This window comes from Pygocentrus nattereri, chromosome 1 (genome assembly GCF_015220715.1).
Source record: "Pygocentrus nattereri isolate fPygNat1 chromosome 1, fPygNat1.pri, whole genome shotgun sequence".
Lineage (NCBI taxonomy): Eukaryota > Metazoa > Chordata > Actinopteri > Characiformes > Serrasalmidae > Pygocentrus > Pygocentrus nattereri.
This window is the reverse complement of record NC_051211.1, coordinates 39,725,429-39,753,168: the sequence shown is the minus strand read 5'-3', so window position 1 is coordinate 39,753,168 and position 27,740 is coordinate 39,725,429. Positions and strand designations below refer to the sequence as shown.

General features: G+C 40.2%; 3 protein-coding genes across 4 annotated transcripts; 1 reads left to right on the top strand and 2 right to left on the bottom strand.

Moving 5' to 3' along the window:
* The first annotated feature begins 380 nt into the window (after positions 1 to 380).
* ckap4 (cytoskeleton associated protein 4) lies at positions 381 to 3,640 on the top strand. Its single transcript, XM_017693890.2, has 2 exons — positions 381 to 801; positions 2,167 to 3,640. Exons 1-2 carry the CDS (start codon positions 478 to 480, stop codon positions 3,415 to 3,417), a joined length of 1,575 nt encoding a protein of 524 aa, XP_017549379.1. The 5' UTR covers positions 381 to 477; the 3' UTR covers positions 3,418 to 3,640.
* Positions 3,641 to 5,279: 1,639 nt separating this feature from the next.
* LOC108425366 (IKBKB interacting protein) lies at positions 5,280 to 13,812 on the bottom strand. Of its 2 annotated transcripts, none has more exons than XM_017693965.1 (3): positions 13,296 to 13,812; positions 12,095 to 12,212; positions 5,280 to 6,981 (listed from the first exon to the last, which is right to left on the bottom strand). In XM_017693965.1, exons 1-3 carry the CDS (start codon positions 13,520 to 13,522, stop codon positions 6,178 to 6,180), a joined length of 1,149 nt encoding a protein of 382 aa, XP_017549454.1. In that variant the 5' UTR covers positions 13,523 to 13,812; the 3' UTR covers positions 5,280 to 6,177. The 2 variants fall into 2 exon arrangements, with proteins under 2 accessions (XP_017549454.1, XP_017549453.1); XM_017693964.2 differs by lacking the exon at positions 5,280 to 6,981 and adding an exon at positions 8,002 to 10,697.
* Positions 13,813 to 15,108: 1,296 nt separating this feature from the next.
* On the bottom strand, positions 15,109 to 26,211 carry arfgap3 (ADP-ribosylation factor GTPase activating protein 3). Its single transcript, XM_017693962.2, has 16 exons — positions 26,071 to 26,211; positions 25,244 to 25,362; positions 24,992 to 25,064; positions 24,417 to 24,548; positions 24,143 to 24,223; positions 23,927 to 23,999; positions 23,467 to 23,526; positions 22,754 to 22,797; positions 22,395 to 22,534; positions 21,527 to 21,658; positions 20,456 to 20,587; positions 19,940 to 20,080; positions 19,315 to 19,438; positions 18,932 to 19,019; positions 17,415 to 17,539; positions 15,109 to 16,598 (listed from the first exon to the last, which is right to left on the bottom strand). The coding sequence occupies exons 1-16, from the start codon at positions 26,137 to 26,139 to the stop codon at positions 16,581 to 16,583; spliced, it is 1,551 nt and encodes a 516-aa protein (XP_017549451.1). The 5' UTR covers positions 26,140 to 26,211; the 3' UTR covers positions 15,109 to 16,580.
* Positions 26,212 to 27,740: the final 1,529 nt, after the last annotated feature.

The window sequence follows — 27,740 nt, the reverse complement described above, 5'->3', positions numbered from 1 at the left end:
AGCTAGGGGAGGCTAATATCACTCGTGCTCCGGGGCAGCTTCGCTTCAGAGGAACCATCACTCCGTTCCCGTTAAAGCGGGCTACATATACTTCATGTTTAATTCGCAGCTAATCGAGGTCAACAGCTTCTTTCTGCAGAGTTTGAACTGTTTTAAGCTCCTCGTAAAGACGAGACGCCCCTTTTCTTTCACCCTGAAAGCGACGAGCTCGGTCGCTGTTTTTTCTGTATTCTGCGTGACTCCGTCCAGTGTGTTTAGAGGGTTGACGAGCGGAGGCCGCCGTGCTGCGCTGTGATTGGTTAACAGTTCTTACGTGTGGCGTGACTAGCCAATCGCAGTGTAGGAAGGCGGCGCCTGTCTTAATACGGGTGTGTAAAAAAGCGCCACGCTCCCAGCGCTGCATCGCATATCCCAACATCCCGAACCCGCCGTCGAGTTCGCTCAGCCAGCACGCATTTCGGAGGAGCCGGAGCAGACATGGCTGCGAAAAACAAAAACAAAAACACCAACACCAACTCGAACGACAAACCCCCCTCAAACCAGCAAGATGACGTGGCAAAGAAGAGCCACAAAGTGAGTAAAGCGGACAGTACGCCGGTTCCGAGCTGTGGCTCTGGGTCAGGAAAACTGGGCAAGTTTATATCTGGACTGTGCTACTTGGCTTTAGCCGCTGGAGCGGGTTTCGCGTCGTTTTATGTCCAGCAAGTGCTAACAGAGGTCAATCAGATCAGCCTGCGAAATGAAGAGTCGATGCAGAAGAGCGCACAAATGGTCCAGAAAGTTGAACATGCACTTCAAAAGGTAGGACTCAACCGTTTTTGTCCTTTTAACTGGTGGAAATACTGAAGCTGACTTTATTTGGGTTACATACAGCGCACATGAAGAGAAAAAGATAAAACGGACCCCTTAAAAAGGGGAAATTATAGAAGGAGGTCAAACACCCCCTCCCCCCTTTAGTCCCTGATGAGTTGGCAGAAAAGGAAACTTATTTCTAAATGATGTTCAGGCCTATACATTGTAAAAACACAGACTGTACGTATATGTCTGTGACTTTTGACTAAAGTACACTTCACCGTGGCTGTTCAGTGATCCATTCATTCAGGAGGCCCATGGAAATGCCTCAGACCAGTTCACACTGGATTGGAACTGTGAGTCTCTCCCCACTTCTCGGTGTGCTCTTCAGTGCCACCTCAGCATTGTTATATTCTACCACTGTTTTCCCTATTGATCATTTAATTTATTGATAACACAAACAAAGACATTGGATTGAAAATTAAGCTTTGCTGTGATATTGAAGACTTCAATTTTTTTTTCTATGTATGTTTCTTCCAGTTTGCTCTACAATACAAACACATATACAACCCTATTTACAGAAAACTTGGGATGCTGTACAAAATGTAAATACAAACAATGCAATGATGTGCAAATCATTTAAACCTTATTTTATTGAAAGTAGTACAAAAATAACATAGCAAATGTTTAAAGAGAGAACTTTTATTGTTTCCTGAAAAGTATCTGCTCATTTTGAATTTTAATGCAGCAACATGTTTCAAAAAAGCTGGGATGGGGCATGTTTAGCACAGTGATGCATCACATCTTCTGTTAACTACAGTCTGTAAGCATTTGAGAACTGAGGAGACGAATTGTTGTAGCTTTCAAAGTGGAATATTTTCCCATTCTAGCTTGATCTAGAATAGAACAGCTTAACAGTCATATCATGTCATAATGCAACAAATGCTTTCAGCGGATGATGGGTCTGGACTGCAGACAGGCCAGTTTAGCACCCAGACTCTTTTACGGCAGACCTACGTTGTTGTAATGCATGCAGAATGTGGTTTGGCTGAAATAAGCAAGGCCTTCTCTGAAAAATGCTGCCATCCAGATGATGCCTATGTTGCTCTGAAACCTGTATATATTGTTCAGCATTAATGATTCAGCCCAGAGAATGCAGAGATTTCCAAAAGGAAATTTAAATTTTGATTTTGTGGACGACTGGACACTTTTCCATTTTGCCTCAGCCCAATGAGCTCAGGGCCTGAGAAGGAGACAGCGTTTCTGGATCATGTTTATATATGCTTTCTTCTTTTTAAGAATGTAGGTGAGTCAGTGATGAGCTTTGATTACAAGTGAAAAAATGAATACAATGTGATCCTCTTGCTTTTGCAGGTGAACTCTATGAAGTCTTCTCTAGATGGTGTGGAAGCCGCCGTGGGCCGTGCTCAGGCTGAGCTGGAGGTCACTAACCACGCTGTAAGGAAGGGAGAGACTGAGACCAGGCGGGTTGAAGATGTCCTCCAGAAGCTCCAGAACGAAATCCTCCGTGACCTCTCAAACGGTATCCGGGAGGTGAAGGAGGCACGTGAGAATGATTTCTCCTCCCTGGAGCGCACCTTGGAGGATCGTTTGGCTGAGCTGAGCCGCTCCATTGCGGACAGTGTGTCAGAGTTTGCAGGGGCTCAGGGTGAAGCCCAAGCCCAGCTCACTGAACTCAAAGTCAGGCTGGAGGAACACAATGACCCTGGGCTCCTCAAACATGAGCTCACCTCCATCACCACCACTGTAGCTGATCTCCACACCGCCAATGAGGTTGCTGAGGGCAACATGGGTGTTCTCAGGGAGCAGATTGCATCAGTGGAGGCAGAGCTACAGACCAGGAACAAGGAAGTGGCATCCTTGTCTGAGGAGATAGAAGCAGTGAGGTCCCTAGTGCAAAGCACTGCTGGATTGTTGAGGCAGGAAGTGTCTACAGCACAGGTCAGCGTGCAGGCCATGGCTGACCGGCTCCAGAGCCTGCAGGATGGGCAGGACCGGGCCAGCGAGGGCCTCCAGAGTCTGGAGAAGGAGCTGAGAGAAGAACTAGCTAAGGCTGAGAAGAGGGGAGATGATCTGGAGGTCAGAGTGAAAGCTGCTGAAGAGAGCACAGAAGCATTGGCATCTTCTGCCACAGAGCAGGCAAGCAGACTTGAGGCACTTCTTGCCAAGTATGACTCTCATGAGAGTTTGCTAGCTGCCCAGAGCAAGGTGGCTGAGAAGGCCAGCCAGGGGCTGAAGGCAGAGCTGGAGGTGTTGAAGAGCAGCCTGATGGATCTCCAGAACAGCATAGCCTCTTTTGACAGCACCAATACCAGGCTAGAAGCAGTTGAGCAGAGGCTGGATGCTCTCAGAGATGGAGTGGCTTCAGAAGAGCCAGTGTTAGAAACTGAGGAATCAGAAAGCCATATGCAGGAGGAGCCAGAGAACGCTGCAGAGAATGAAGAATCAGAAAATGCAGAGGCAGATGATGAAGTGGCAGCAACAGAGGAGATCACTGAAGAACAGCCAGTTGAGGAGAATGAAGCAACAGAGGACGAAGGTGAGGAGGAACCAGCTAATGAAGAGGCAGGAAAAGAGGAGGCAGTTGAGGAGGAGGGGGAGTGAGTAAAGGATCTTGAGTGTCACTCAATGTAGAAAGAACAGGGATAAGCTGTAGGGAAAAGGAGAGTGGACTGTGAATCTGAAAAATACTCTTTCTGCACTGTAGTTTCTTCCCCTTGAACTTTTTTTTTTATGTTGTTGATAAGAGTTGTCTTCCAAATTCAGCTGCAATATTTTGAATGTCATCGTTGCTCCATTTTTCCAATAAAATATTTAAGATATTAAATTGTTGTGAAGAATTCTTATGCCACTCAAAGCTATGTTTTTTATATGCTGTATAACAGATGAGCCATTATATTCTCCCTTATTTATATTTTAATTTAAGAAACCACCAGTTAGCTGGGTATTTCTATGCATATTTCAAATAAAAATGACTTGATGGAAAAGGCGGCACGGTGGGTAGCGCTGTTGGCTCACAGCAAGAAGTACTTGGGTTTGATTCCTTAGCCGGGCAACCAGCGTCCTTTCTGCGTGGAGTTTGCATGTTCTCCCCGTGTTTGCGTGGGTTTCCTCCGGTTTCCTCCCACAGTCAAAAGACATGCAGTCAGGCCATTTGGACATGTTAAATTGCCCCTAGGTGTGAATGCGTTTGTCTGTCCGTGTGTCTGCCCTGTGACGGACTGGCGACCTGTCCAGGGTGTATACTGCCTTCCGCCCGATGTCAGCTGGGATAAGCTCCAGCTCCCCCCCACGACCCAGAAGGAAAAGCGGCTTTGAAGGTGTGTGTGTGTGTGTGATGGAAAAGGCAAATTTCACATACACTTTCCATAATTTGCATAAATGTTTGTATACTTGATTGAGGTGGATACATTTTTTCCAAAAAAAAAAAACCCAAACCTGATAAATTTAGATGGAAGTGCAGGAAAAAAAAACAATAGTGAACAGTACAAAGTCATGTGACTGATCGAATGATTCTGTTACTCCTGGCTGTGGCTATGAAACATGACAGAAAGCAGGATGTGTTGGTGAAGAAATTCAAAACTTATCAAACAAGGAAACATAAGAGTCATTTCAGATGATGAACTAAGGTGATAAGAGGTGCCTCCAGCTGAGCCAATTTATTTTTATGATATCTGTGTTTTGTCTTTCACAATGTGAAATACACAAATAAAATTAAACACAGCAAACAAAGTCGCCCAGTGTTAGACTGTAAACTTGCTCGATATTTCTCAGAAGTGTTTTTATAAATGTCAGAGAGCTGGTTTCTCTTGTATAGAACTGAAGCTCAGCCAATTCACATAACATTTCAGTTACTCAATTGAATTAAATCTGACAGCTGGATGGAGACCTGTGTCTATTTACTGTCTCTTGTTTTGAGTGCCAGAAAACATTTACAACAGTTTTGCAATTCCTATAAAGATATAAAGGGGAATTTCATTGAATTTTCAAAATTTCTGCATGATTCAGTGGGTGAGATGGAAACAAAGTTATTCAAAACCGTCTGGACATCTTGTTCTTATCACCATGAACAACTGTAACTTTGCATGTTTCTCTAGAACAAATCATTTCACTTCAAACCGCGAAGAATTACTGTGTTTGCATCTTAACGATTAAGTTAAGCATGAATGTTGAAAAATCAGTGAATTTCCCCTTTAAAGAACCAGAAGGACCAGCTATCTGTGAGCAAGTGTTTTTTTAAAGCAGTTGCAAAAAGTGGTATTTGCAGGTCCAGGTCTTTCGTTAGCAGTGATGACAGGCAGCCAAGTCATTTGTCATTGGATAATACCTTCACACACGGTAGTGGCTTGTGATGATTGGTTACTGGGGGCCATTAGCCTGCAAAGCTCCAGACCCCTCCATTTCCTCCACCTCAGACAGTTCAAGCACACAGCTAAGAGCAAATGGAAGTCATAGTTTAGAAGAAGTGTAAACAATCTGACCTTTTATTGAAAATGTCCAGTGAAAACCCTGTTGCCATGTTCCCATCCAGATACATATTTGTCTGGTTTCAATTATTTAAAAATGTGATTTGATTCAAACACACTGATGATAACTTGTCACAGATTTGCTGGGACAAAAAATGAGACTTAAAGATCTGAAACCATTAAATGACCCATGGAAAAAGCAAATTTCCCCTATTAAAAAAAATAAAGTAGTTTAAGGTAATAGGTAAACATTAAGTTTCAAAACATACTATTTACTACCCATCCATAGTCAAAATATAGACACCATGCTGCAAAATCAGCCTGTTGTGAATTCATTGTTTTTGTGATGTCACAACTACCAACTGATTTACATAAATCGTTTTCAGCCCACTGAAGAAGAGTTTCAGCTCTGAGCTGAGCTGAACAGAGCGCATTTATCTCATATCAATCTTAATTTCACAGTGACAAAAACAGCCTGTTTAATTCTAAGGGACAAAGGGAGGTTGGAAAGGTCATGCAGTCACCATTTTTGTTACATAAACCCACACCAATATTATAAGTGGACCTCAAGGGAAAAAAAATAAAATGCAAGAAAAAGGACATGGGCTCTTTAAATCAACATCTTTGCAAAGACACAAGAAGAGTAAAATGTTAAAAATAACCTGCCATTCCAAACTTCCTCATCCAACACTTCAACCGCTTAAACTGCATGTACATTATTTAAATTACTGACATAGGACGTTCTGGACCTGCTGTGAACTATTTGGTCACTTGTACAAAGCGTGTTTTGTAGTAATTATGCAGTTATAAGAGTGAGGGGTCAGATGTAACCTGAATATCTCAATTAAATTATAAAACTTGAAATCAAAGCCTACAGACTAAACACCTACAGTGTAGGTCAGTCTGTCTCATTCAGAGTTTTGCTGAGGTCATTTTGATGCAGCATGTCACTAGAAGTCGACTTCACTGCCAGCTCCTCATCAGCTTGTTTAAGGTCCCCTCGGACAGTCATGAGGTTGGCTAAACTCTCCTTAATCTGTGCTATGTCTTCTTCCCTTTTCATCACATCCTCGGCGAGGTGGCCAATCCTGAGGGTCAGGTCAGCCAGCTGAGGTTCCAGCATGGCAAAGTCACGCTTGATGGTCAACACTTTGGGCCTGAGGTCAGTCGCAAAGGTCACCGTCCTGATCAGCTTGGCTCGGCTGCTCTCCACAGCAAGAATGCGGTCAAAAAGCTTCTTGTCAGTAGCAGAAAGCTCTGGAATTAGTTTGCGGACTTGTTCCAGGTTTTGACTGTTCTTCTCCGAGGAGCTTTTTAGACCAGAAATACGGTCGATGCTAGCAGCTAGAACTTCGCCGACACGTTTGACCATATGTTTCTCAACCTGAGCCACCTTCTCCTCCAGCTGGCCTGTCTGGGTGAGCAGAGTGTCCACCTCACCCTCCAGACCCCCCATACGCCTCACGTCTGTCCGCACCGAGGCCACTTTAGATGTCATGTCACTAGAAATGGCGGCAGTGCGGTTCTTGATTTGCTCTACGGCCTGCAGAAGAATAGCCAGCTTCTCCTGCATCTGATGCCGTTGTTCGGTCAGGCCAGAAGACCACTCCCTCAGCTGAGACACCTCCTGCTCCAGCCTGCTCAAGTGGGCCAGAGATGACTTCACCTCCCGGCTCTCCAGCAACACCTGGATATCATCGCACTACAGTGGGTGGAAAGACACAGATAGTGAGAGACTATTTCACTCATAAATATTCCTGTTCATTCCAGAAACCATCTGCATGCTCTTCTCTTACATGAAGGCTCACATGACATGTGTCACTGAGGGTTAGACACTGAAGCCCAGAGCAAACATTCTCCAATAAACATCAACCCCAGCGCTGGGTTGGAGGACTGTATCAGTGTGTGATTGTTGAGAGTCTATAGAATGTCACCCCCTTTACATTGTTCTAGACGGTTCTCCTCTGTTCACACTGGTTCAAATAGGTCAATCAGATCTTAATCTGGAATAAGGCAACATTAGAATTTGTTTGTTTGGGTCTCTATGCTATGATCATAAAAGAATGGTTTATGAAAAATCTCATTTACACAATTTTCCACTTACCAATTTTCTCAACTACTATGAGGCTAACGTTATAGTCACCCAGATTGTTTCTTTAAATTCATCCAGATCCTCATTGATTGTGCAGACTAGTTCTTATGGTTTACAGCACAATACAGCTTAGTGTGAACGCAAAAATGAAGAGATCATCCACACAAATGTAGAAGGCAGCCATTTTACACACTAACAGAAAAGATTTGGGTGACTACTGACTTCTTGTTAACAACGCTGCCTTGTTGCTCCTGTGCTAAATTAAAGAAACAAAATTTGGACACCAAACATAGACTACACCTAGAGCAAGTTCAATTTTTCATCGAACCATTACTTTAACATAAGATTAACACTAGCACATGGATGATCCTACGCTATGTAACTCAGAGATTCTACAAACTTCCCCCTTAGTAACTTAACCTTTTCAGACGTCGTCGTTTTCCACTATAGTCACTGGTGAACAGCTGTGCATTGCTGAATAAGCACATCTGCCATCCTCTTCACCTAATTTGGAATCTGAAACTCTTAAAACTTAAAAATAGTTCATGGCTGTTGGTTACTTTCGTCACTTGCATTACACGTGTGACATGCAGTAATACTATAATATAGCAATCAACACTATGACTTTCATTCAGGTAAACTTTTCTTTTTATTGTCTCACACAGGCAGGGATCCATCCACTGCACTTCATACAGAACATATTAACAATTTGCACAAATAATCAAAGGAAATGTGTAACAGGATCACAATGAAAATCTGATAAAAACAAGTATGGCTGTGGCTTAGTAAATGCACTGGAGATACCCTGGTGTTACTTTCATATGCTGCTTTCACACTATAGTTTAGTTTGACCAGGAGCTATCTTACAGTAAAGTATATTACATTCTGAGAAACATATTCAACCCCACAACGTCTTGTTTTTTTGACTCATGACATGTATTTTTGTATTATCATGCAAACATCAAGTCTGTATAAATAACACTATAAATTGAGACATACGTATCTCAAGGCCATACTGGCATATACAAATGTGATGCTTCTTAGCCCACATTATAGATTTACCTGCTTATACGATGATTTGAATAGTGAGTATACAAAACTTAACATTGTGCAAACTGAAAGCTGTGGCCTATTTTACACCTAAGGACCATTACATGGCAGTGACAGTGCACTCATGTTACATTCATAATATACAGCATATCAACACGTTTTTGAGGTGATATAAATATGAAATCCACTACACTCTGAAAAATGATGGTACTTCAATGTTTTTTTAGTAAAGAAAATTGTTCAATATAGAACCATAAACGCACAAAAGAACACTGCATAATTGAAGGGTTCTTTGCATTGTTAAAGGGCTCTTCAGATAGATGGAGAATGTGCTACAGATGGTTTTGTATAGAACCTTAAATGAAAGGGTTCTATATAGCACCAAAAATTGTTCTTTTATTGTTACAATGTCAAGCCTGTAACATTGATCAATTGCATGTTTCATTATAAAGAGATTTTGGCAGGGCTCCTCAGTGGCATAGCAGCCAGAAGCTTTGTCCTGCTGTTAGATAAATGCACGTTTGAATTTTGATGTTGTCAGGTACCTTATATAGGCACATAATTGGCCCTGTTCAACTGGATAGACATCTTGTATAGCGAGTAGTGAAAATGTGTTCAAGTACTGTAATTTTTTTTGCCATATTACCCATCCCCATTACAGACATAAATACAGAAATACTAATATTGGTAGGATGGTACCTGGTATCTGCAGCTTTTAAGGGCAATTCCACCTTTTTTCCCTAAAATTTCTGCATAGCTAAATGATGTAAACATGGTATGTTATCAAAGTCGCTCAGAGTGGTTTGATTACCAATTCAGAACTGTTCACAGTGATGGTGATAGGAACCAGGTGGCTAAAGGGTTTAATGCCTCTAAAAACTCCCTCACAAAGAGGTAATGCATTAATGATTATGAACACACTGTCTGATGTCTGAGATATTGTTTTACAATACTTAAAGTACTTACAAAAAGATTATGTCCTAAAATGTATTTTTTTAAAGCAGTTCATAGCAAAGAGGTTTGCGCAGACATGTGTAGGTTTACTGTTGGTGTTGAACAGTAAACAAAATAACACTACTTGTGTTTGAGACATTGCAACACCTGGTTCCTATTATTGCCACTGTGAAGAAATCAGATTTCTCTACAATTAGAAAGAAATCAGAGGTTTCTCTAAAATTAACAATTTCACACCAAACCACTCTGAATCACTTAGATCTCAAACACTCAGTCATTTCAATTTAAAATTGGTAGAATTCTCCTTTAAGCATAATTCATAAAAATCAGAGCAGTTCATCAAATTCAGCCAAGGGATCCTCCTCAGTGCCTGTAGTCTGGCCATCACTGTGATCTAGTGCTGGCTCCAGCAAAACATTCTTCTCCAAGTCCTTTAAAGCGTTACTTAGTTGCTTAACATTTTCAAAATGTAGATCTTTCAGATCAAGCCTCTCAAAGTCCTTCCCATCACCTGGCTGCAGTTCCTCTCTTCTGGAATACAGATCCTGTTCTCTTTGCAGGTGCTCAAGTTCTTTCATGGCTTCCAACACAACTCCGAGCTCACTGCTCATTTTCTTCACGCTGTTATCCACCTGCAGGTCGTCAAGGGCCTGCCTGAGCTCCAGGATTTCAGCCAGGGCTTTGAGCATGCTGTCCTCAGTGCCCAGCACCTGGAAGGTCAGCTCCTCTAGCCTCCTCTCTGTACTGCTCAGGTCTGCTCCTAACTTCAAGATGGACCGCACTGCGTCCTCCACAGTGGGCAGCTGGGCCTCACACTCCTTAGCCTTGGGCTCCGTTTCCTCCAGCTTCTCCTGGAGCTCTATGTCATTTCTGGACAGCTGTTTAAGCTGCTCTTGAAGCCTGGTTACCTGTCGTGTGTTCCAGTCCAGCTGGCTCTGGACCTGCTGAGCATCCTCCTCCTCTGTGCGCTCCAGCAAGCGGGCATTTCTCCTTGTGCCGTCTTCCAGCTCCTCCAGACGTTCAGTCAGTGCATGTAGGCGTCCCTCTGCGTCATTCACTTGTTCTGTCACACGCCCATGAACCAAGCGGGACTCGGACCTCAGACTGACCAGCTCGTCGGTTACCGTCCCCAGCTTGCTCTGCCACTCCTCTGTCACATTCTGGAAACGCTCATTCACCCCCTGGAGGTGACGTGTAGATGCATCCTGGTCTTCCTGCATTGCCGTAACAACAGCATTGAGAGATGTGATGTCGTGTTCCAGCCTGGTGACTAGGGTGATGGAAGAAAGCGCCCCCTTCAGATGGTCTTCTGAGGCCTCCAGCTGCACCCATAACAGAAGAGAGGGTGTTTTCGCTGTGGCTCTGCTGTGTCTGTCACATTCACATTCATACAGCACCTTACATGCCAAAACACATCTAAAACAAACTGCTGTGTTTACCATATTACTGAAACTGGGCTTGGATTACAGGGGAAAGACACCTGTTTTTCAAAATCTCTGCAAAATTCAGTCATTGCAATGGAAACAAAGTCATTCCCACTCTGATTTCTTTACATGTTGGTGGTGATAGAAAAAAGGGGTCAGAATGTCTATGATGCAAAGCCATTGTATTTGCTATTCAAAATGACCACTGAACCTATATGTGTCTTCTAGGTTTTTATTATGCAATGCCACAGTATGCTTCTCCAAGTATACCAGGAACATCATCAGTACTTCTAGCTCACTAACCAACTGTACGTTTCATTGCAAAGAGCCCAACTGGTCCTGCTTAACTGGATTTAGCGCTGTGCAGTATCAATTTAGCACTAAGAATCATGAACAATTACACTACAACATTCCAGTACAGGTGTTGCAGCAACATTGAAAAACAGTATGACTGCTCTTACCTGAAATCATATCAACACAAATGGGACAAATTCAAAATTATGAATTATTGAATCCAATTTGAACTAGTTTTAAGAAAAATATTTTTATGCATCAATCATGCACCCTTCAACAAACGTAGACAAACATGCACAACGGGTCCGCACACCTAATCCAGCTGATCAAGGTTTTCAGGACTGTGAAGTAGTTCAGAGCTGGAGGCAGACTCTACCCAACACCTGCTCAATCACTAAATGGAGACAGTCTGCTGCCACTTCCCTACAATATTAACCAATGTGCTTTTAGACCAGGACAAGCCATGACAGCTCACCTTTAACAGTGTTCTTGTGAGACACCCTCTTGGAGAATTTAGATCGAGCCCTAATCTAATACATTTTGCGCTGGTATTTATAATAAGATTCTTCAAATGGAACAGGATGGGGTCTAAAGTCTGCCATACGACAGCTCTCCAACAGTAGAATGGTGGGTGGAAATTTTAAAGCCATGTTTTATGTTACGCAAGGTTCAGGAATGTATTTAATACATTATATTAGTGTTTCCAAATCCTGTGCTCAGGGACACAGAGACAGTCCACAGATTTGCTCTTTTCCAGCTGTGAGCACACCTCTGAGAGGTATTCAGTGTTATTAGTTGCTTGGTTAAAGTATGTTGGGAGCAGGAGCAGAGCAAAAACTGACTGCCAGAGGGTCCATGAGAAAAGCAGCCTGGGGTGGGAAATGCTGCATTAAACACCGCATGCTTGCTCACATCACTGTGTCAGATCACATTAACGCTTCTTCTGGAAGTTTTCTAGTGAGCTTTGCTGTGGTGATACGCAGATCCTTGATGATACCAACCTTTTTGGAAACGGCACCCATTTTTTCTTCTAGCACCAGGAGATTGGCTGCCTTTTCATATAACTGTCTGTATTTCTCCTCCACGTCATTAAATCTTGCATTCTGATGAACAACAACCCTGGAACAACAACAACAACAAAACAAAACAACAGGAACGTCAGCTCAAGTAGAGGTGGGTAGTAAATAGTTCCACTTATATATGCACTTAAGTAAACTATTAATGGATTTGTCTCTTTTTTTCTCAATTGACAACAGTTTGACTTCTACTCAGGTGACTGTATCTGTGAGGAAAGCAGTGTTCTTTCTTTGTGTTGGTAATAACGTCTGCCAGTGGTCACATCTCTGACTTCTGAGGTTAATCATTTTTATTTTAGACCAAAAGCGCATATAAAATTTAAAAAATAAAGCCCAACAGATTTCAGTTTGTATGCTGATAAGATGCACTAAGAACTTCTACCTCAGGTCTGCATCAGATTCAGTACTCAAGCAGTTTTAGGAGCTGCTACTTTTGCACTTCCACTCAATGCTTTCTAGTAACAATACTTTCACCACAGTATAGATTAAGGCTCATCTTAGCTCTTTAAAACGACGGGGTTTCAAGGGTTCTTTAGCAAAGATGATGCTTCTATATATCTCAAAGAACCATTTCATGCTTAAATGGTTCACTGTATGGTGAAGTGGTTATTCAGATCGATGTTTGAATAGGGTTCTATATGGAACCTTTTTGAAAAAAGGGGTTCTTTTGTTAGCATCTGCACTCTGAAAAAGATGATTCTTCAAAGGTTCTATAGTGAGAACATGGTTCTACATAGCACCAAAAAGGTTTTTTTAATTACACTGTTAATGTCAAGCTTGTTACAATAAGGGAACTCTTTTTGGTGCTATACAAACCTTGTTGAAAATGGTTCTAAGACAGAACCATCTAAAGCACATTCTGCGTTAATCTGAAGAACTTTCACTATGCAAAGATCATACAAACGGTCTTTCGAGCGTTCACGGTTCTACATAGAACCATTTTCTTTACTAAAGAACCCTTGAAGAAGCACCTTTTTAAGTGTGTACGTTCTAACAACAGCAGAACCACTTCTGGTGCTATATAGGACGCCTGCCTTTACTAAAGAACCCTTGAAGACCCTAACCGAGATCTTTGAGTAAGTTAGGTTCACAGCTCTGCTCGTCTCGGCTCAGTGTTCAGACTCACCCCGCGAGCAGACAGCAGGCGCTCAGCGACAGAAAGCTGACCGTCGTCCTCAGGTCCAGGGATGAACACAGTCCAGACCTTCCAGCAGTCGGGCGGTTTTGTTCAGACGGACCTGCTCCGTCTTTCTTTCCTTCCTCTCTGCTGCTCGGCTTTGAAGTGCCGTTAGTTTCTCCGTCATGCGAGACGCTCGTTTTCGCCTTTCTGTGCTTCACTTCGCTGCTCGGCATTTTGCTAACTAACCTACTTAAGTAGCTGACTGGAGTTACGAGCCTCCGTTCGTGTGGAAATCGTGTCTGAGAGTAAAGTCGGTCGGTCAGCTAATCCTTTACCTCCCTCAAAAGGCCAATTTCCCTTCAGAGAAGCGCAGTCCGGGAATCGGGGTTGTAACTAAGAGGGGTTAACCGAGGTTTGGCTCTCATTGCAGTTTTCTTGGACAACCCAAGAAGTCCTACTGCAGCTTTTCTAACCGCTGCCTCAGAAACTTCACATCACTGGGAGAAACGCCACGTAGCTCGCAGCGCCCTCTCCGCGGGCATAGCCGACCACTTAAAGAGCCCCCATCACTGAATTTCCTCCATTTTCTTTTTAAAGTAAGAGTTAGATTTTTAAAGTTTCAGAACAAACTGTACTCCTCGTGTTCATTACAAAAACGAAGCTGCAAAAATATCGTTGTCAATTCATTACTTTTGTGATGTCACACAACCTAACGTAGAAGTAAATCAATCTTAAAGGCATGATGTTTTTCTTTGGGATAAAATCGTAAAAAAAAAAAATTATCGTGACTAATATTGGTATATGAACAAATGAATTACAAGAAAAATGTAAAATACAAAATATGGGCTCTTTAAAGTTTCCACAGCTTTAAACGCGCATTGGTGTTTTCTGTCAGGAATCGTGCACTTCTAAGGTAAGATATGATGCAAAAATAATCTCCCGCAGGCTCCAATCAGGAACAGGCACAGAACGAGACAGCAAAATTGCTTTGAGAAACCGCTTAACACAGAAATACCATGTTCTGCAAGTTTCCATCATATGATCAGGCCTGATAGAGAACCATAGCTATTTTACTGCTGCACAGGAGTCTGAATGTTGTGGGCAGTCATAGGAGTCATATACTTTTCTCCCTCTGAGGTGGAGAAATACAGCTAACAGGTAACTGAAGCAAGTGCCTGCAAATAATAGCCATCAAATAAGTGAAATAAAATAGGATTCACAGATAATTCACAAAATAACCACGTCGAACCTTCTTATGCTGCCAACTGTACAAGTTTTGAATCAGAAACTGGTTGCAGTTATCTCCTCCAAAGAGGTGCATGGAGAGGGAGGGCACGTCAATTTTTATAGTATTACTAGTGGAATTTCTACAGGACTCATAAGAATCATATTAAATTTAGACAATTACTGATGTTCACTACATGATATTATACAAGCACTATAGTTCACTGTAGGATTGGAAGGGTAACCATATAGATTATGAAGTAGAGGTATTAAACAGCACTACAGAAATGGCAGTTATAGTTTCCTATAATAATATGGCACTTTTTTATGCTTTAGTATCATACATTAAAAAGTCTGAAAACTGTGTTTTAAACGAGGCAAAATGCTGTAATGTGAACACTTAATGCCCAAATATGAAGATAGTGTCCCAATCTGAGAGAAAGCAGTACTTGTACTGTAAAGCCTTTCATCAATTTTTAAATTGGTTAAAGCTCAGACTTTAGGAGATTTCTAGCTCACAAAGGATCCATAGCCAGTTCCACAGTGATGTCCATGCACCCCCCACCCTCCCTTTGCATACAATACAACAAATACAGAGTTTTCACAAAAAGTGTTTATTTTGGTTTTGCACAAATTTTTCAATGTCCCCTATTCATTGTTACATGTTTTATAATAATCGCCACTCTAATTTTCACTCTAAATATTTTCTCTTGTAGTGCAAATGCTGTTTTTCAAACTTAACATGGGTTTTACATCTGAACTAGAGGGCAAATGCATATAACATGAAGTATTCAGCTTGAAACTGACAAAATTATGATTTCTATACATTTTCAGCCTTTCTTCTTAGAAGAAATTACTGGTTTGGTTCCCACATAGCTTTGATTGTATTCAAGGTCTATCAATATACTCAGCATGAAGTGTACACAATGTGCTCCAGCTATGGAATATAATTGGCATCTATTAGCATTCTCAACAATGATTCTGTAGTGCATGAAATACAGTTAAGCAAAAGCTGCCCTTGCAAATCGATGGCTAATAAGAATATAAACAAAGACAGGAAAGCAAAAAAAAAAAAAAAGGTATCAATGGACTGTTTCTCTGGGTAATACGGCAGTTTACATAAACGTTTGGTTTTGTATGAGCTTAGTCCAAACTTAAAGCTTTATTCAAAGTCCAACAACTATCAGTAAATGTTAGGCCCGAAGGTCCTTGCTAATGCTTCTCTTCAGCTTTGGTGTAATAGATTTCTGTAAACACCACCACCTAGTGCTCCCTAAAAGAAGGTGCCATTCTCAATTCTCCACCATATTTTGAATACATTTCTTCACTGCAGGATTTTTTAAAAAGTGACTTGTTTTACTTATATATCCAAAATATATGCAACAAAGATTAAACGCGTAGTCATACGCCAATGGCACATTTACACAAACGTTAACGTCTTTATATAGGCGCAAATTATCTCAAAGTAATGTGTAGCACGATTTGAAAAAATCCCTACTGTTACAGTTATATGTGCTTCAACAATCAATGCAGCATTTCTCCAAATTTAGAGTGATCATCTGGAAATCTCTCTGTGGAATTTGGTCATTCAGTGATCTAGAGGCCGCTGTGTTTAAGAGCACTTAAGAAATGAAAGCTGTTCAATCTCATGAAGATCCCTTTTCTCAGATTACTCTAGAAAATAGGATGAAATCCAAAGTAATCCATGTATAACAGGCTGAGAAAGACAAACAATCCATACAATATTTGCAAAAAGCAAAAAAAATATATATTTGGCCTCAGAGCCAACTAACCCAAAGTGCCCCCAATACCGATATTATTTCTTCTGAAAAATTATAAAGGGGAAAAATAGCATTTCAAGTTTAAATAACATATCAAAACCTGTCCTTCAGTTAGCTTTCCAAAAGAGCCAGGATTGAGCCACTACATGGCCACTTGCGTAACTATTCCATAAAGCTACATATGCACATCATATTCATCATGTTTGATTGTAATGCAGTTGTGACCTACATGTACAGTATCTCTTCATTATAATGAGATGCTGCTCCTCCTGTACGATCTAAATGCTCATGTGTTGTAGCGATCCTACAAAAAAAAGACATAAATACAAATACTTTTTAGTCAATGGATTAGGATGCAACACCTCAAGAACAAATGTCTTCAAATTTTCTCAAGACCATAAGTAAACCTAACTAGCTATTTATATTATTGCTGTTTTTATTGCATTTCTGAAGATGAAAAAATTTTGGGTTAAATTCACAGCTCAAAACTATTCAGCAGGCAGAAATGCTGGGTCCAAGGTAAGATAAACTGTATTTGCTAAAAATCATTTTAATATGATATCTAACAATAACAATTATTTAGCAAAATAGCTTTCCTTAGCTCAGCTGCTGACAGTCATCTTAATAAATGAGTCAGACATTAAACATAACTGTGCAGTGGATTAAAATATTCTGTGTAAAACTAAATAATAATGTTTTATCGGCATTTCTGTTTTTTCATTAAAGTTTGCTAAAACATGAAACGTTTTCTCATCGTCTAATGTTGCTCTGATGAGGTCCGGTATTAGCTTTAGTGTTAGGTCATCTAAAGGGGCAGCTTTCTTAGCTCAAACCTCCCCCTTAGTAGACATGAAAACCTGCGGCTTTAATGTTCACTTGCTGAAAGACTCCCTGGTTTCATTAATGGAAACCTGGTTGATTAATATAAACATGCTTTTCAGAATCCTACATTTTGAAACATGGTTTCAAATGTTTACATTTTTGTTTTATTAGTACAGAATTTATTTAGGAAAAAGTATTTTTACATTAACTTCCATTTTAAGTTAAAGTTTTTTCAGAAATACAAAGTTTCGTCCAACAGCGACAGTAAGGGAAATGTGTCAGAGGAGTAAGAACTGACCTGTATAGTTGAAACCACACCACTGGCCATGACGGACAGCTTGCCAGCCACAGAGCGCACACCCATCTTGAGCTGAGTCATGTCTGGAGCACTGGGCAGCACGCTGGTCAGACTGTATGAACTGCCTGAAAGGCAGAAAAGAAAGACACACCAAGTCTGAATACTCTGTGGAAGGATATTAAATGTAATGTTTTGGCAAAACTCAAATGTACAAAGTTTCCACCTTACACCAAATGAGGTTAAGCCAAGACATGGTTTGGTGTCTGAAGCTGCACTGGAGCTAGAAGGCTAATGTAACTAACAAGTAGCCTAATGGAAGCTTCTAGTCACCAGGTTAGCACCTTAACTGCATGCCTTAATCATCACACACTTCACAGTGTTAAGCAATCTCAAGTAAACATGTTGTATGATATATCAACACCTATGAAAATGAATAAAAGTAATTTTAGCTCCAGCATAAAAATAAAGGAGCAATTTTCAGACACTAGGCATGGCTGATCATGTGCAGTTGGGATAAGGGTAAAACTGTGCATTTAATTTTTCACAAATTTGTGCAAGGAGAGATTGCTCCTTAAAGATGAAACAAAGCCTTTAAAATGCAATTTCTGTTAAAAGAAGACCTATAATTATGTGAAAAAAAGAGACAAAAATACTGCAGTTATCTGTTTACATAACTTTGTGTCAAGTTCTCTGCCTTCAGATTTGATCTTCACATTTGAAATAAGATGAATTCTGAATATTAATTTTCTTAGCATTCATTCTTCATGCTTTTCTTAGTCATTTTACAATCATCTACAGACCCATTACTGATTTCTGTGGTGGTGATATGGAAGCAGGTATGGTGATGTCTGCAACACAAAGCCATTTTATTTGCTATCCAAAATGACCAAAGCTGAGGCCAGAGCTGTACATGTTGATAATGTTAAAATAGCATAAGTCACAAAAAATGCTTTGGGTACAATTTTTCCATACGACGCCCTGCATGTATCTCTCCACCATCAATGACTTTTACATATTAAGCAAAAATGTTTCTGAAGAGATATTGTTTTACAGTACTTGAGCATCCGACAATATATTTGTATTATTTCCTGTAATAACCGCATCTGTGATGCAGCTTTTAAATGCATTAAACGCTTTGGATGTCTGGTTTCTTTCTCTAGAACAAACAATTTCACATCACATCAAATGACTCTGAATGAATTAATTTACAGTATAGCGATGTAATTATGTAGTCACCGAGAAAAACAGGTGGAATTCCTCTTTAACTTGAATCACAGCACTGTTTTGATGAAGTCTAGATCTGTTCAGTCTCATTAGGAAGCAGAGACTCTGAAACCAGTAGTGTTTCCCTAGTGATTTATTTTCACACCTATATTTCAGAGTTTGCTTCTTCTCCTGTCTCTGCCATTGTGAAAGATGTATTTCTGAAATGAAGGGTGAAAATACGGTCTGAGGAGTCTCTGTTGACAAAGTGTCCAGCTACAACTATTATAACAGTCCATGTCTTAATCACTTACTTGTCTGCTTCTTCTGCTCATCAAACAGATCTGCCGAGCTGATGGCTGAATTGCCAGAGAGGCGTTCCAGTCGGGTCCTCGCTTCATACTGCCCAAAAACAAGAGGAGGATCATTTCCATGACACTACATGAGCTATTATAGCACCACTGAAATTACTCACTCATTCTCTATGACTTTATATTAGAGGCAAAACACAGTTTTAAGATTCCACTAAAAACATCTAGTAGAACAGTAAACAGAAAGTTGAAGCATGAAAAGTCCAAAACACAGTTCAAGTGTTTTACACTGTTTACTGTAAAAGAAAAAGACAGAACAGTTCTCATAATTTGAAAAATATATCTGCAGATCTTGCACGCAGTCCTGCTTTTACACAGCAGGTTACCTCAGAGCTGTCCTGTTTACCGAAGAACATATCAGAGGAGATGGCTTTTGCACCACCAAACTTCTTCTGAGCATCATCAGAGACTGGCACAGGCCCTGGATCAGCTTTTCTCCTCGCTGTGGTCCTGTGATTGGAAAAGAAAGAGCCCCACCACTGTTTTAGACTGTTTTAGAAAACATCTGTCTGTTTCATTCTTTATATTAATAATGGTGATTAAATATTAAAGGGCCAGTATTCTATACTTCTCTTGTATTTTATATTTTCCATTGAGGTTAATAACATTTGTGTATTTACAACATTTGTGTGGTTTTATGTACCAAAAAGGGTCATTATTCATTTTTACTTGACCATTTTCAACCACTCCTTATCTCTTAGAATTAATCAGGCTGTTTTTGTTACTGTGTTTTAAAGACTGACTTAAAATAAATGCTCTCTGTTCTTATTGGCTGCCCTCAGTTGTGCCTCATTCAAAAACACTAGGTGAAACACTAAACTGCTGTATAGGTGGATTTAATGGGAATGAGTTGGTTTTAGTGACATCAGCATAGACTCCATATATGGACTATATAGATAGTAAACTATACAGACAGTTTTAACACATTAACTGACTGAGGAAGGATCTGACCTCTCTTCATATGAAGACATCTTGGAAGTCAAGTAAAAGTCAGGCTCTGGTTTCTTCTGTTCTTTCTTTTTGACATCTCCCCACTGTGAGAAGAAATGGTCTGACGACCGGGACGTGTCATCTGTAAACCTGGAGGAGCTCCTACAGACCAGGAGACGAGATCAGTATAATTAAAAAGGTGAACACAAATAAATGTTTCTTCAGTCTGTAAAGTTTTTTTAATCTGACATTTTTCTCTTAATTTGGCACCATAGCCTTGTAGCACTGTGATCCAACCACAAATATCAATGTAAAAATCCTACAAATAGCTGGAGACAACTAAAAATAGCACTGCTGTCTTGAAAAGCCAACCTCACATTAGTTCTTTCCATTTGATTGGCATATTAAATAGTCAACTGGAGGACTGAAAAATAAGCCGGCTCTCTCTAACAATGATGTGCTTGGTTCACAAACATATAAGTGGTCAATTAAAACAACCATGTTCCATGTGTGAGCTATGGGCAAAGCAAATCTCACCTGATGGAGACAAATCCATCTTCGTCCTCCTCATCCTCACTGTACTTCCTAGAGCGAGAGGAGGAGTGAGCTATGGTGGGCGTCTCCTGCTGAATGGTCTGCATGTCTGCCAGGACAGAGTGAGAAACTCCACTGAAAGAAAGAGAACAGGCAGATATACCTTTAACCAGAAAGACGTGATTGATTAGCTTCCACGTAACACTCAACTACTGTGTACACAGGCAGTTTGTTTATCATAAATACATTCGGTTCTCCACTCTGATTATGAGGGAAAACTTGAAAACTTGCTACAGTTTAACCAAGGTTCTTCAGCCTGAAGTTCCAAGCTGTATAGCGTGGACACCTCATTGGTTAAGAGCACTGTGCATTTCCTAGAATTTCTCTAGTTTAACAGTGTTAATCTGTCCTTGATCTCATTTAGAATTATGCATACATCGCGTAAAATCAATTTGTCTCTCCCTCAAGTTTTAACATATATAAATATTAGCAATGCACATATATAGAAATTGTGTGCTGATGTAAATAGTTGACTTTTTTTTGCATACATAAATAGTTATAAAAAGTAGAAACTGGAACTTTATCCACCTCGATTAGTATCAAAAGAAAATGTAACACTCATTTGTAGAGAATGAGTAACGCACACACTTTAACTCATTAAACCAACATTACCTTAAACATGCTGATTGACTGATTTGAAATATCAGGTGAATCTAAACATCTGTCTGATGCTGATCATTTTCGTTCTAAGCAAATTCTTGCCAATGCCGATATGATTCCAATATCATCATGCATCCCTAGCACATATTCATGTGCATCAAGCATACATTTGTAAACTCTGTGTAAACTATGTCTAAATTTAGCAAATTCACACCATGTTTTGCACAGCTCTTTTTGTTGCATGCCATTTCCTTCTAGATGAATTACATTGCTATTCATCTATCTTTAGAGTGTTCTTTTGCATGTCCTTAGTTGTGATTAGCTTGTGTACCATCATGGCATGCAAAATCTATACAAAATGTGTGCTACTGAAAGCAGTGCATGAATGAAAATGGTAAAAGTACATGCACCCACCTCCTGCTGGCCAGGCCCATGCCCAGCCTCTCAGCCTGCTCCTTCTTCTTGCCCTCCAGCCCCCGTAGCTTCTCCTCATCTCTCTTTCTCTGCAACTCCAGATCCTGATAGGCCAGCCGCAGAGAGCTCACACTGACAACAGAGACAAAAATACATCACACAATGCATTAACTAAAACCATAACATAATTAACTGTCTTTCCTCTGCGGTTGTCCAGCCAAATCATGATATTTGTTGTGCTCACTACCCTGCAATAAGTGACATGTTTTCTCATATATGTGCTCTTATTTCTCTTTCTTTCTGCATGGCAGTCTTTAGTTGCTTTCTGTCTAATGTCTATTGTTCAGCATGTAAGATGACGCAAGATGTAAGACGGCACATTTTATATTGAAGAAAAAATGAAATATTTCAGTTGGTGCTCTGTAACAGCTGATATCCTGAGATCAGTCATCACAATGAGGAGGCAAAAAGTTGGACCAATGCATACCCTACCTAGTGTCCTTATACTTAAGAAACCTACACATTCACTATTTTAATACATTTTGTCTCAGGTCCCAAGAACACAGCATATCTCTGACAGATTATCTTCCCCATCAGACTGATGAAACCAAACTTTGCCATCTGACATCAATATAAGCAATAAAAGTGATGAATCAGCTTCAGTTGATTTAACAAATACCTGCCCACTAGCCCTTTATTTACATAGAATTTGCAAACAACACTCCCCAATTTAGTCTATTTACAGCTCACACATAAACACAACCTAATTCATGCTTATATACATACAATTTTTAATTAGGTTGGACTGTATGCAATGGTGAATAGTGAATAAGTCAAATAGTGTGAGAAAGAAAGCAAGGAAACTCACACTGGCTCTTCTGGCGCTGCACTCTTTTCTGTCACTGCCTCTTCTCGCAGTCTATCCACAGCCTGTGCTCTCTTCTCCTGTGCTGAAAAGCTCTGGCTGCTCACCTTCTGAGCCCCTAGTCCTCCTTTCTTAGTGCCCAACTGCTCCACAGATACAAACATTGAAATCCATGTAAACACAACTTAATTTGCCTTTTCCTTATTATGCATTATGTATTCCACATAATACATTCCACACAGAGGGCAACTTCTGCTGTCAGTAAACATATGCAAAACAAATGCACTTTGGAGAAAGAATTTACTGTAAACATAATCCAGCAGGTATTTACTTTTATGTCTATGAATAATTTCTGCACTCACTGTTTTTTTGGTTGCTGCTGGCTTCTTTTTGATTAGAGAGGGCTCTGCAAGAGGTAAAAAATATGATTATAAAAAACCAAATTCTGGTTCTAAAATCCGATTGACTGAACTACATTCAGAATCATTTTAAAATAGGCAATATAAAAATAAAAAAAAAACCTACCCATCAAATTAATTATGTGTTTATGCTCATAGTTATTAATGGACCCATATCCCACATATTTTTTTGCATTTTATTGTTTTGCCCAGGCATGTGGGTACATGTATGATAATTCATTTACATGCACCTATTAACTTCAAAGTGAATGGCTGGGGCTAAAGTGTTGAATAGGTGAATAAACGTAAAATGCTCTAGTGTTCGTGATTCCACAGAAACACTGGATTCAAACTGGACAGGTTTAACAAATTAGTTTCTGTATATGAACTGCACAAACTAGGAAGTGAATGATATGGTCTGAATCTTCAACAATGTTTGTATATGACACTCCTTTTTTTCCTGTGAGGAAGACTGAGTTTTCTATGATATGGGCTCATTAAAACCATTGTGCTGTAAACAAACTAAGTAGTATGTTTACAGCACAGAATTGTTTATTGCTTTTTGCATTCCTAATAACTGAAATTATGTATTGAGCATCGGTATATTGTATTCATCACATTGCAATTTATTGTCCTTCCACAATGTTCCACATGCAACTTAAAACATTATTCTTTACCTAAAGCAGCTTTTGGAGAAACACTGAGGAGCTCGATGGAAGGGCCTTCGTGACTGTTGTCTATAGATAAAAATTATGAGTCAGATATACACACAAACCACACACACACACACTAGCCAGAACATAATACTCATTCATCAAATCATGTTACCCAAAGATTCTGAGATTGACCAATGTTTTCTTATTTGAGGTTCAAGAGCACAAAGGCGCAAACAATTCTGCAGTTTAAAAACATGAATCTAACTTAGATTTTTGATTTTGATTAGATTTGATTAGATTTAGATTATTGGTGAATGAGATCCATTTTCACTGGCTTTGGATGGCATTTCAAATTTGAGCATTCAGAAACCAGGAGCGTAACCACAGGGGGGGGCCAACACACACACACACACACACACACACACACACAAACAAAAAAAACAAAAGGTAAAGCATTTCAGTACTTTGACCTTCACCGTACCATTATTATTGTTGTTGTCTTGTGTTGTGTCCTCTGGTGGATTCAGCTGTGGCTGGAGAGAGCTTCCATCACTCTGGATAAGCAGAAACACAAGTGAATAGATCTCATTAACACATACATACAAGAGGAAAGAGACTGTTTAAAGCAATATTGCTCTATGCCGTTTAGAATCATCAGCACAATCAAGTAAAGGATAATGGAAGGATGTACACAGACCTGCGTGTGCTGACTGAAAAAGTCTTCATGTTTGTCTGCAGGAGATGCAGGGGACAGAGGAGCCTGGCTGTCCAGCCACAGCTAATATGAGAGAGTGAGAGAGATTCAATGTCTACATGCAATCATAATAGAAGTTCACAAAGATGTTGCACTCAATTAGCATAGAAATGTTCATGTGATTGTGTGGGAGCGTGTGAGTATGTGTGTGTGTGTGTGTGTGTGTGTGTGTGTGTGTGTGTGTGTGTGTGTACGTGTGCGCATGTGAGAGAGAGACCTCTGTGCCGTGGTGCCTGGTGGCTTGAGTGGCCAGAGTCTTTATCTTCTCTCTATAAAGCAGCGCTGCTCGGCTGTTGTATTTGGCATTAGCTGCACCTGCAGTGCCACCATGTTGGTTAAAAAAGGCAGTCTGAGTTGAGTACAGAGAAAGATTATTAGTACTTGATAAAGATCAATACAATTACAAAGACTGAAACTGTGCAAAAGCTTTAGGTACCTAAGCACAATAGTTAAAATCTTTTATCTCTGATGTGAATGCGTTCTTGCCAGTAGAAACACCATATATTACTAGAATAAACAGTTTGTGAGCACATCAACAATATATATATATATATATATATATATATATATATATATATATATATATATATATAAAATCACCAATATGTAATTTTAACTTGAATTTTTAGATTAGATTTATACTAGAGTTTTTTAATCAATCAGACGTTTTTAGCAATTTTTTAGCTTAGTAATCACAACCACCCTAACCCCATTTATCTCGTTTTCTTTAATATCAGCAACAGCTTTGATATCAGCAGGAAAACAAAGGCAGGATGAGAGAAGAACACTCACAGCACTGGCATTGCCCCCAACTTGCATGCAGCGTAGCTGATACCAGGACCAGTTGGAGTCCAGTTCAGTAGACCTGCTCGAGAAATCCATCCATTGATTTTGGTCAATAATTAACATGGCATCATTACAACAGTGTGGAAAAGTCAGATTCTCAGAAAGACATGACAACTGGGCAGCCTAATCTCACCATGATTAGGCCACTGGGACAAGCTGTAAGAGGTAAAGCCAAATATAGTGAGTAGTTTACCCAACCTGATAAAGGACAGGTGCACTCCCAGAGAGCGGTGAGTCCCTGAGCAGTCAATACACAGGAACACTCCATATGTGATACTGGCCCAGCTGGGGTTCTTAGCAGAGCAGTCAAAACAGGCCTAAGAGGGTAAATGGAGTAAAACTCAGCTTAACACATTATTTCCACTTACTAATGTCATGTTATCTGGAATCAGACACATTAAAACAAGCTCATGCAGTGACAATTCTCCATCAGCATAATTCATTTGTGAACATCATAATTAAACGACCAGCAGCATAAATCAATTCAATGGCATATTTTATGCCATTTTAAGTTTTATGCCATTTTAAGCTTATCTTTGCATCTAAGACTTGCAGGCTTGGTACATGACGTAGTCAGAGGAAGGAGTTAAAAATGTTAGCTTAAGTGGTTAAACCCAGTCCAAAAAGCTTAGATAAAAACTAAAATATACATTGTTCTCCATTACACTACTGGCCGGTACAGTTACCATTACAAGAAGGCAAAAAACAACGAAAACAAGTCCTGCCCGCTTCTCCAACTTCAGCTAGTTGTGGGAACTGCAATTAGGAGAGAAAGAGTCCAAAATGTTGAGGCTAACGGATGCTAATGCAAACAGACACAGTCCGCGGTTCTTCAGAAACTTTTTTGTCAAATCCTGGCTGAGAATGAACCGTCTGGATGAAGAGCAGGCTAAACGGCAGCTGCCATATGTTTGGCTGAAGAGGAGAAAAACAGCAGCTGCCCAAAAACCGCGACGTGCCACGTCTCCTACTTCCCTCCACCAAAACACAGCGCTGCCCCCTTTAACCACCCCACTGCCTCTCACCTTGTTCGTAGGAATCGACCGTAAACGCTTGAAAATGGCAGAAATGTCGTGCTTGGTCGGTTCCGTCATGTTTTCCACCTGTTGATGTGGACGGAGGAAGAAACACTACAGCGGCCGATCCGCCTCAACTTCCGCATTCGACGTCAACACTGGTCCAAAAAAAAAAAAACAAACAAAAAAAAGACAAAAAAAAATCACCAATGCATGCTGGGAAATGTATGCAATTTGAGGCCTCAAATTTGAGCTGTAAACGTTTAAAAACCCATTTAAGGGATTTTTTTTAAATAAAAGCGATTGTCTTATTAAGTAAATGTTGCCAGTGTTTCAAAACGTCCCGTATGAAAACTGAACTGCACAATCAGCCTGACGTGAACTCACTCGTCACACTCTCGCGTGAATTTAATCAAATAAAACCTTCATCATCATTGATTCATTTATTCTATTAGTTTTTATACCTTTTACAAAATCTCGAGCTCAATGAAGCTGAGAAATGGCTATGCTAATACTGTTACCTGAGGTAACAGACTATTAGCGTCTGGCTGTTGATCTAGATTGACCGCCTTTTTCTGTAAATCTGCCTCATATAATGTCCTAATTTTTTGTAGACCTTTAACATTTGGCTGTTTGACCTATTTGTATTAGACACATCAAAATAAGTTTATGCAATGACAAAGTCATTAGTGAACATCAGCCCAACATCAGCAGGCTAAATCAGTTCAAAGTCATATTTGATGCTTTTTTATTTTAACTTTGGCCTGCAGATTGACTGCCTTTTTCTGTAAATGTTGAGTCTCATATGTCCTGTCTCCTGTGGCTTTCTGTGGTCTCAATATAGCTTTAATTTAAAATGACAAAACAGTGAAAAACTGAACAGTGCTCAGAGTTGCCGAGTGCTGGTGTGAAACGATGCCAAATGTCAGTGGTGGCATTAAAGTTCTTATGGGACGTCAAATCACCGTTTCAAAACATATTCAAAACACTGATAAATCTGACAAAAAAACTCATAAATAGTTTGTAGCGTTTGGCTCTGGAATGCACAAAAAATCATTTATTTTTTAGGTTGCTCTGGCTACTGCGCTTGTGCATATTTTCACAGTGAGGGTGGCTTTTCCCTGTTCATGGCATAATCAGCAAGGTGATTGGCTCTTTTTCTTGAAGGGCAGGACTTTCTCCACAAACAGACACCAGGCTGAACATTATGAGCTTTCCTGCTCATATTTCAACCAGTGATCAGTCTCCACGTTTACAATGGTGGTGTGCACTCCTTCATTAAAAACAATGTTTTTTAATTCTGATGTTTTGTGATGTGACATGCGTTAGTGTGTTTGGTGTGCAGTGACTTTAAGTCTTACTCTTCACGCCTCCCCTGATTCACCTGTAATTTTGAAGAGGAAATCACTATAGTGAAATGGGCAGAATGTCCTGGTGTAGTGAATATACAGTAACACAAGTTTCTGTTGCCTGCATAAAGGGGGATGTTTTTCCTCCCTCTTGCCAAAACCATGAGACTACATTCCTGGAAAAACCTTGATATAATGGTTCTCACTTCATGAATCCTCTCTGTTTTCGATCCACCTACTCTGATAGAAAAGGGCAATTTGTCTGACATGCAAAAACAACCAACCACAAACTGTTATGTTAGAGTGACAAACAGGGGCAGGTGATTTTCA

Bases quoted from the DNA above. Each gene is read 5' to 3' on its own strand.
- ckap4 (XM_017693890.2), top strand. From the start codon at position 478: ATGGCTGCGAAAAACAAAAACAAAAACACCAACACCAACTCGAACGAC. The intron at 802-2,166 runs GTAGGACTCAAC...TTGCTTTTGCAG, and splicing joins TTGAACATGCACTTCAAAAG to GTGAACTCTATGAAGTCTTC.
- LOC108425366 (XM_017693964.2), bottom strand. From the start codon at position 13,522: ATGCCGAGCAGCGAAGTGAAGCACAGAAAGGCGAAAACGAGCGTCTCG. The intron at 12,213-13,295 runs GTGAGTCTGAAC...TTGTTGTTCCAG, and splicing joins GCCTGCTGTCTGCTCGCGGG to GGTTGTTGTTCATCAGAATG. The intron at 10,698-12,094 runs GTTGGTATCATC...TTATGGGTGCAG, and splicing joins TGGGTGCCGTTTCCAAAAAG to CTGGAGGCCTCAGAAGACCA.
- arfgap3 (XM_017693962.2), bottom strand. From the start codon at position 26,139: ATGACGGAACCGACCAAGCACGACATTTCTGCCATTTTCAAGCGTTTA. The intron at 24,000-24,142 runs GTCTGTGTACAT...CTGCTTATCCAG, and splicing joins TTTTCAGTCAGCACACGCAG to AGTGATGGAAGCTCTCTCCA. The intron at 17,540-18,931 runs GTAAGTGATTAA...TCTGCCTTTCAG, and splicing joins TGAGCAGAAGAAGCAGACAA to GCAGTTCATACAGTCTGACC.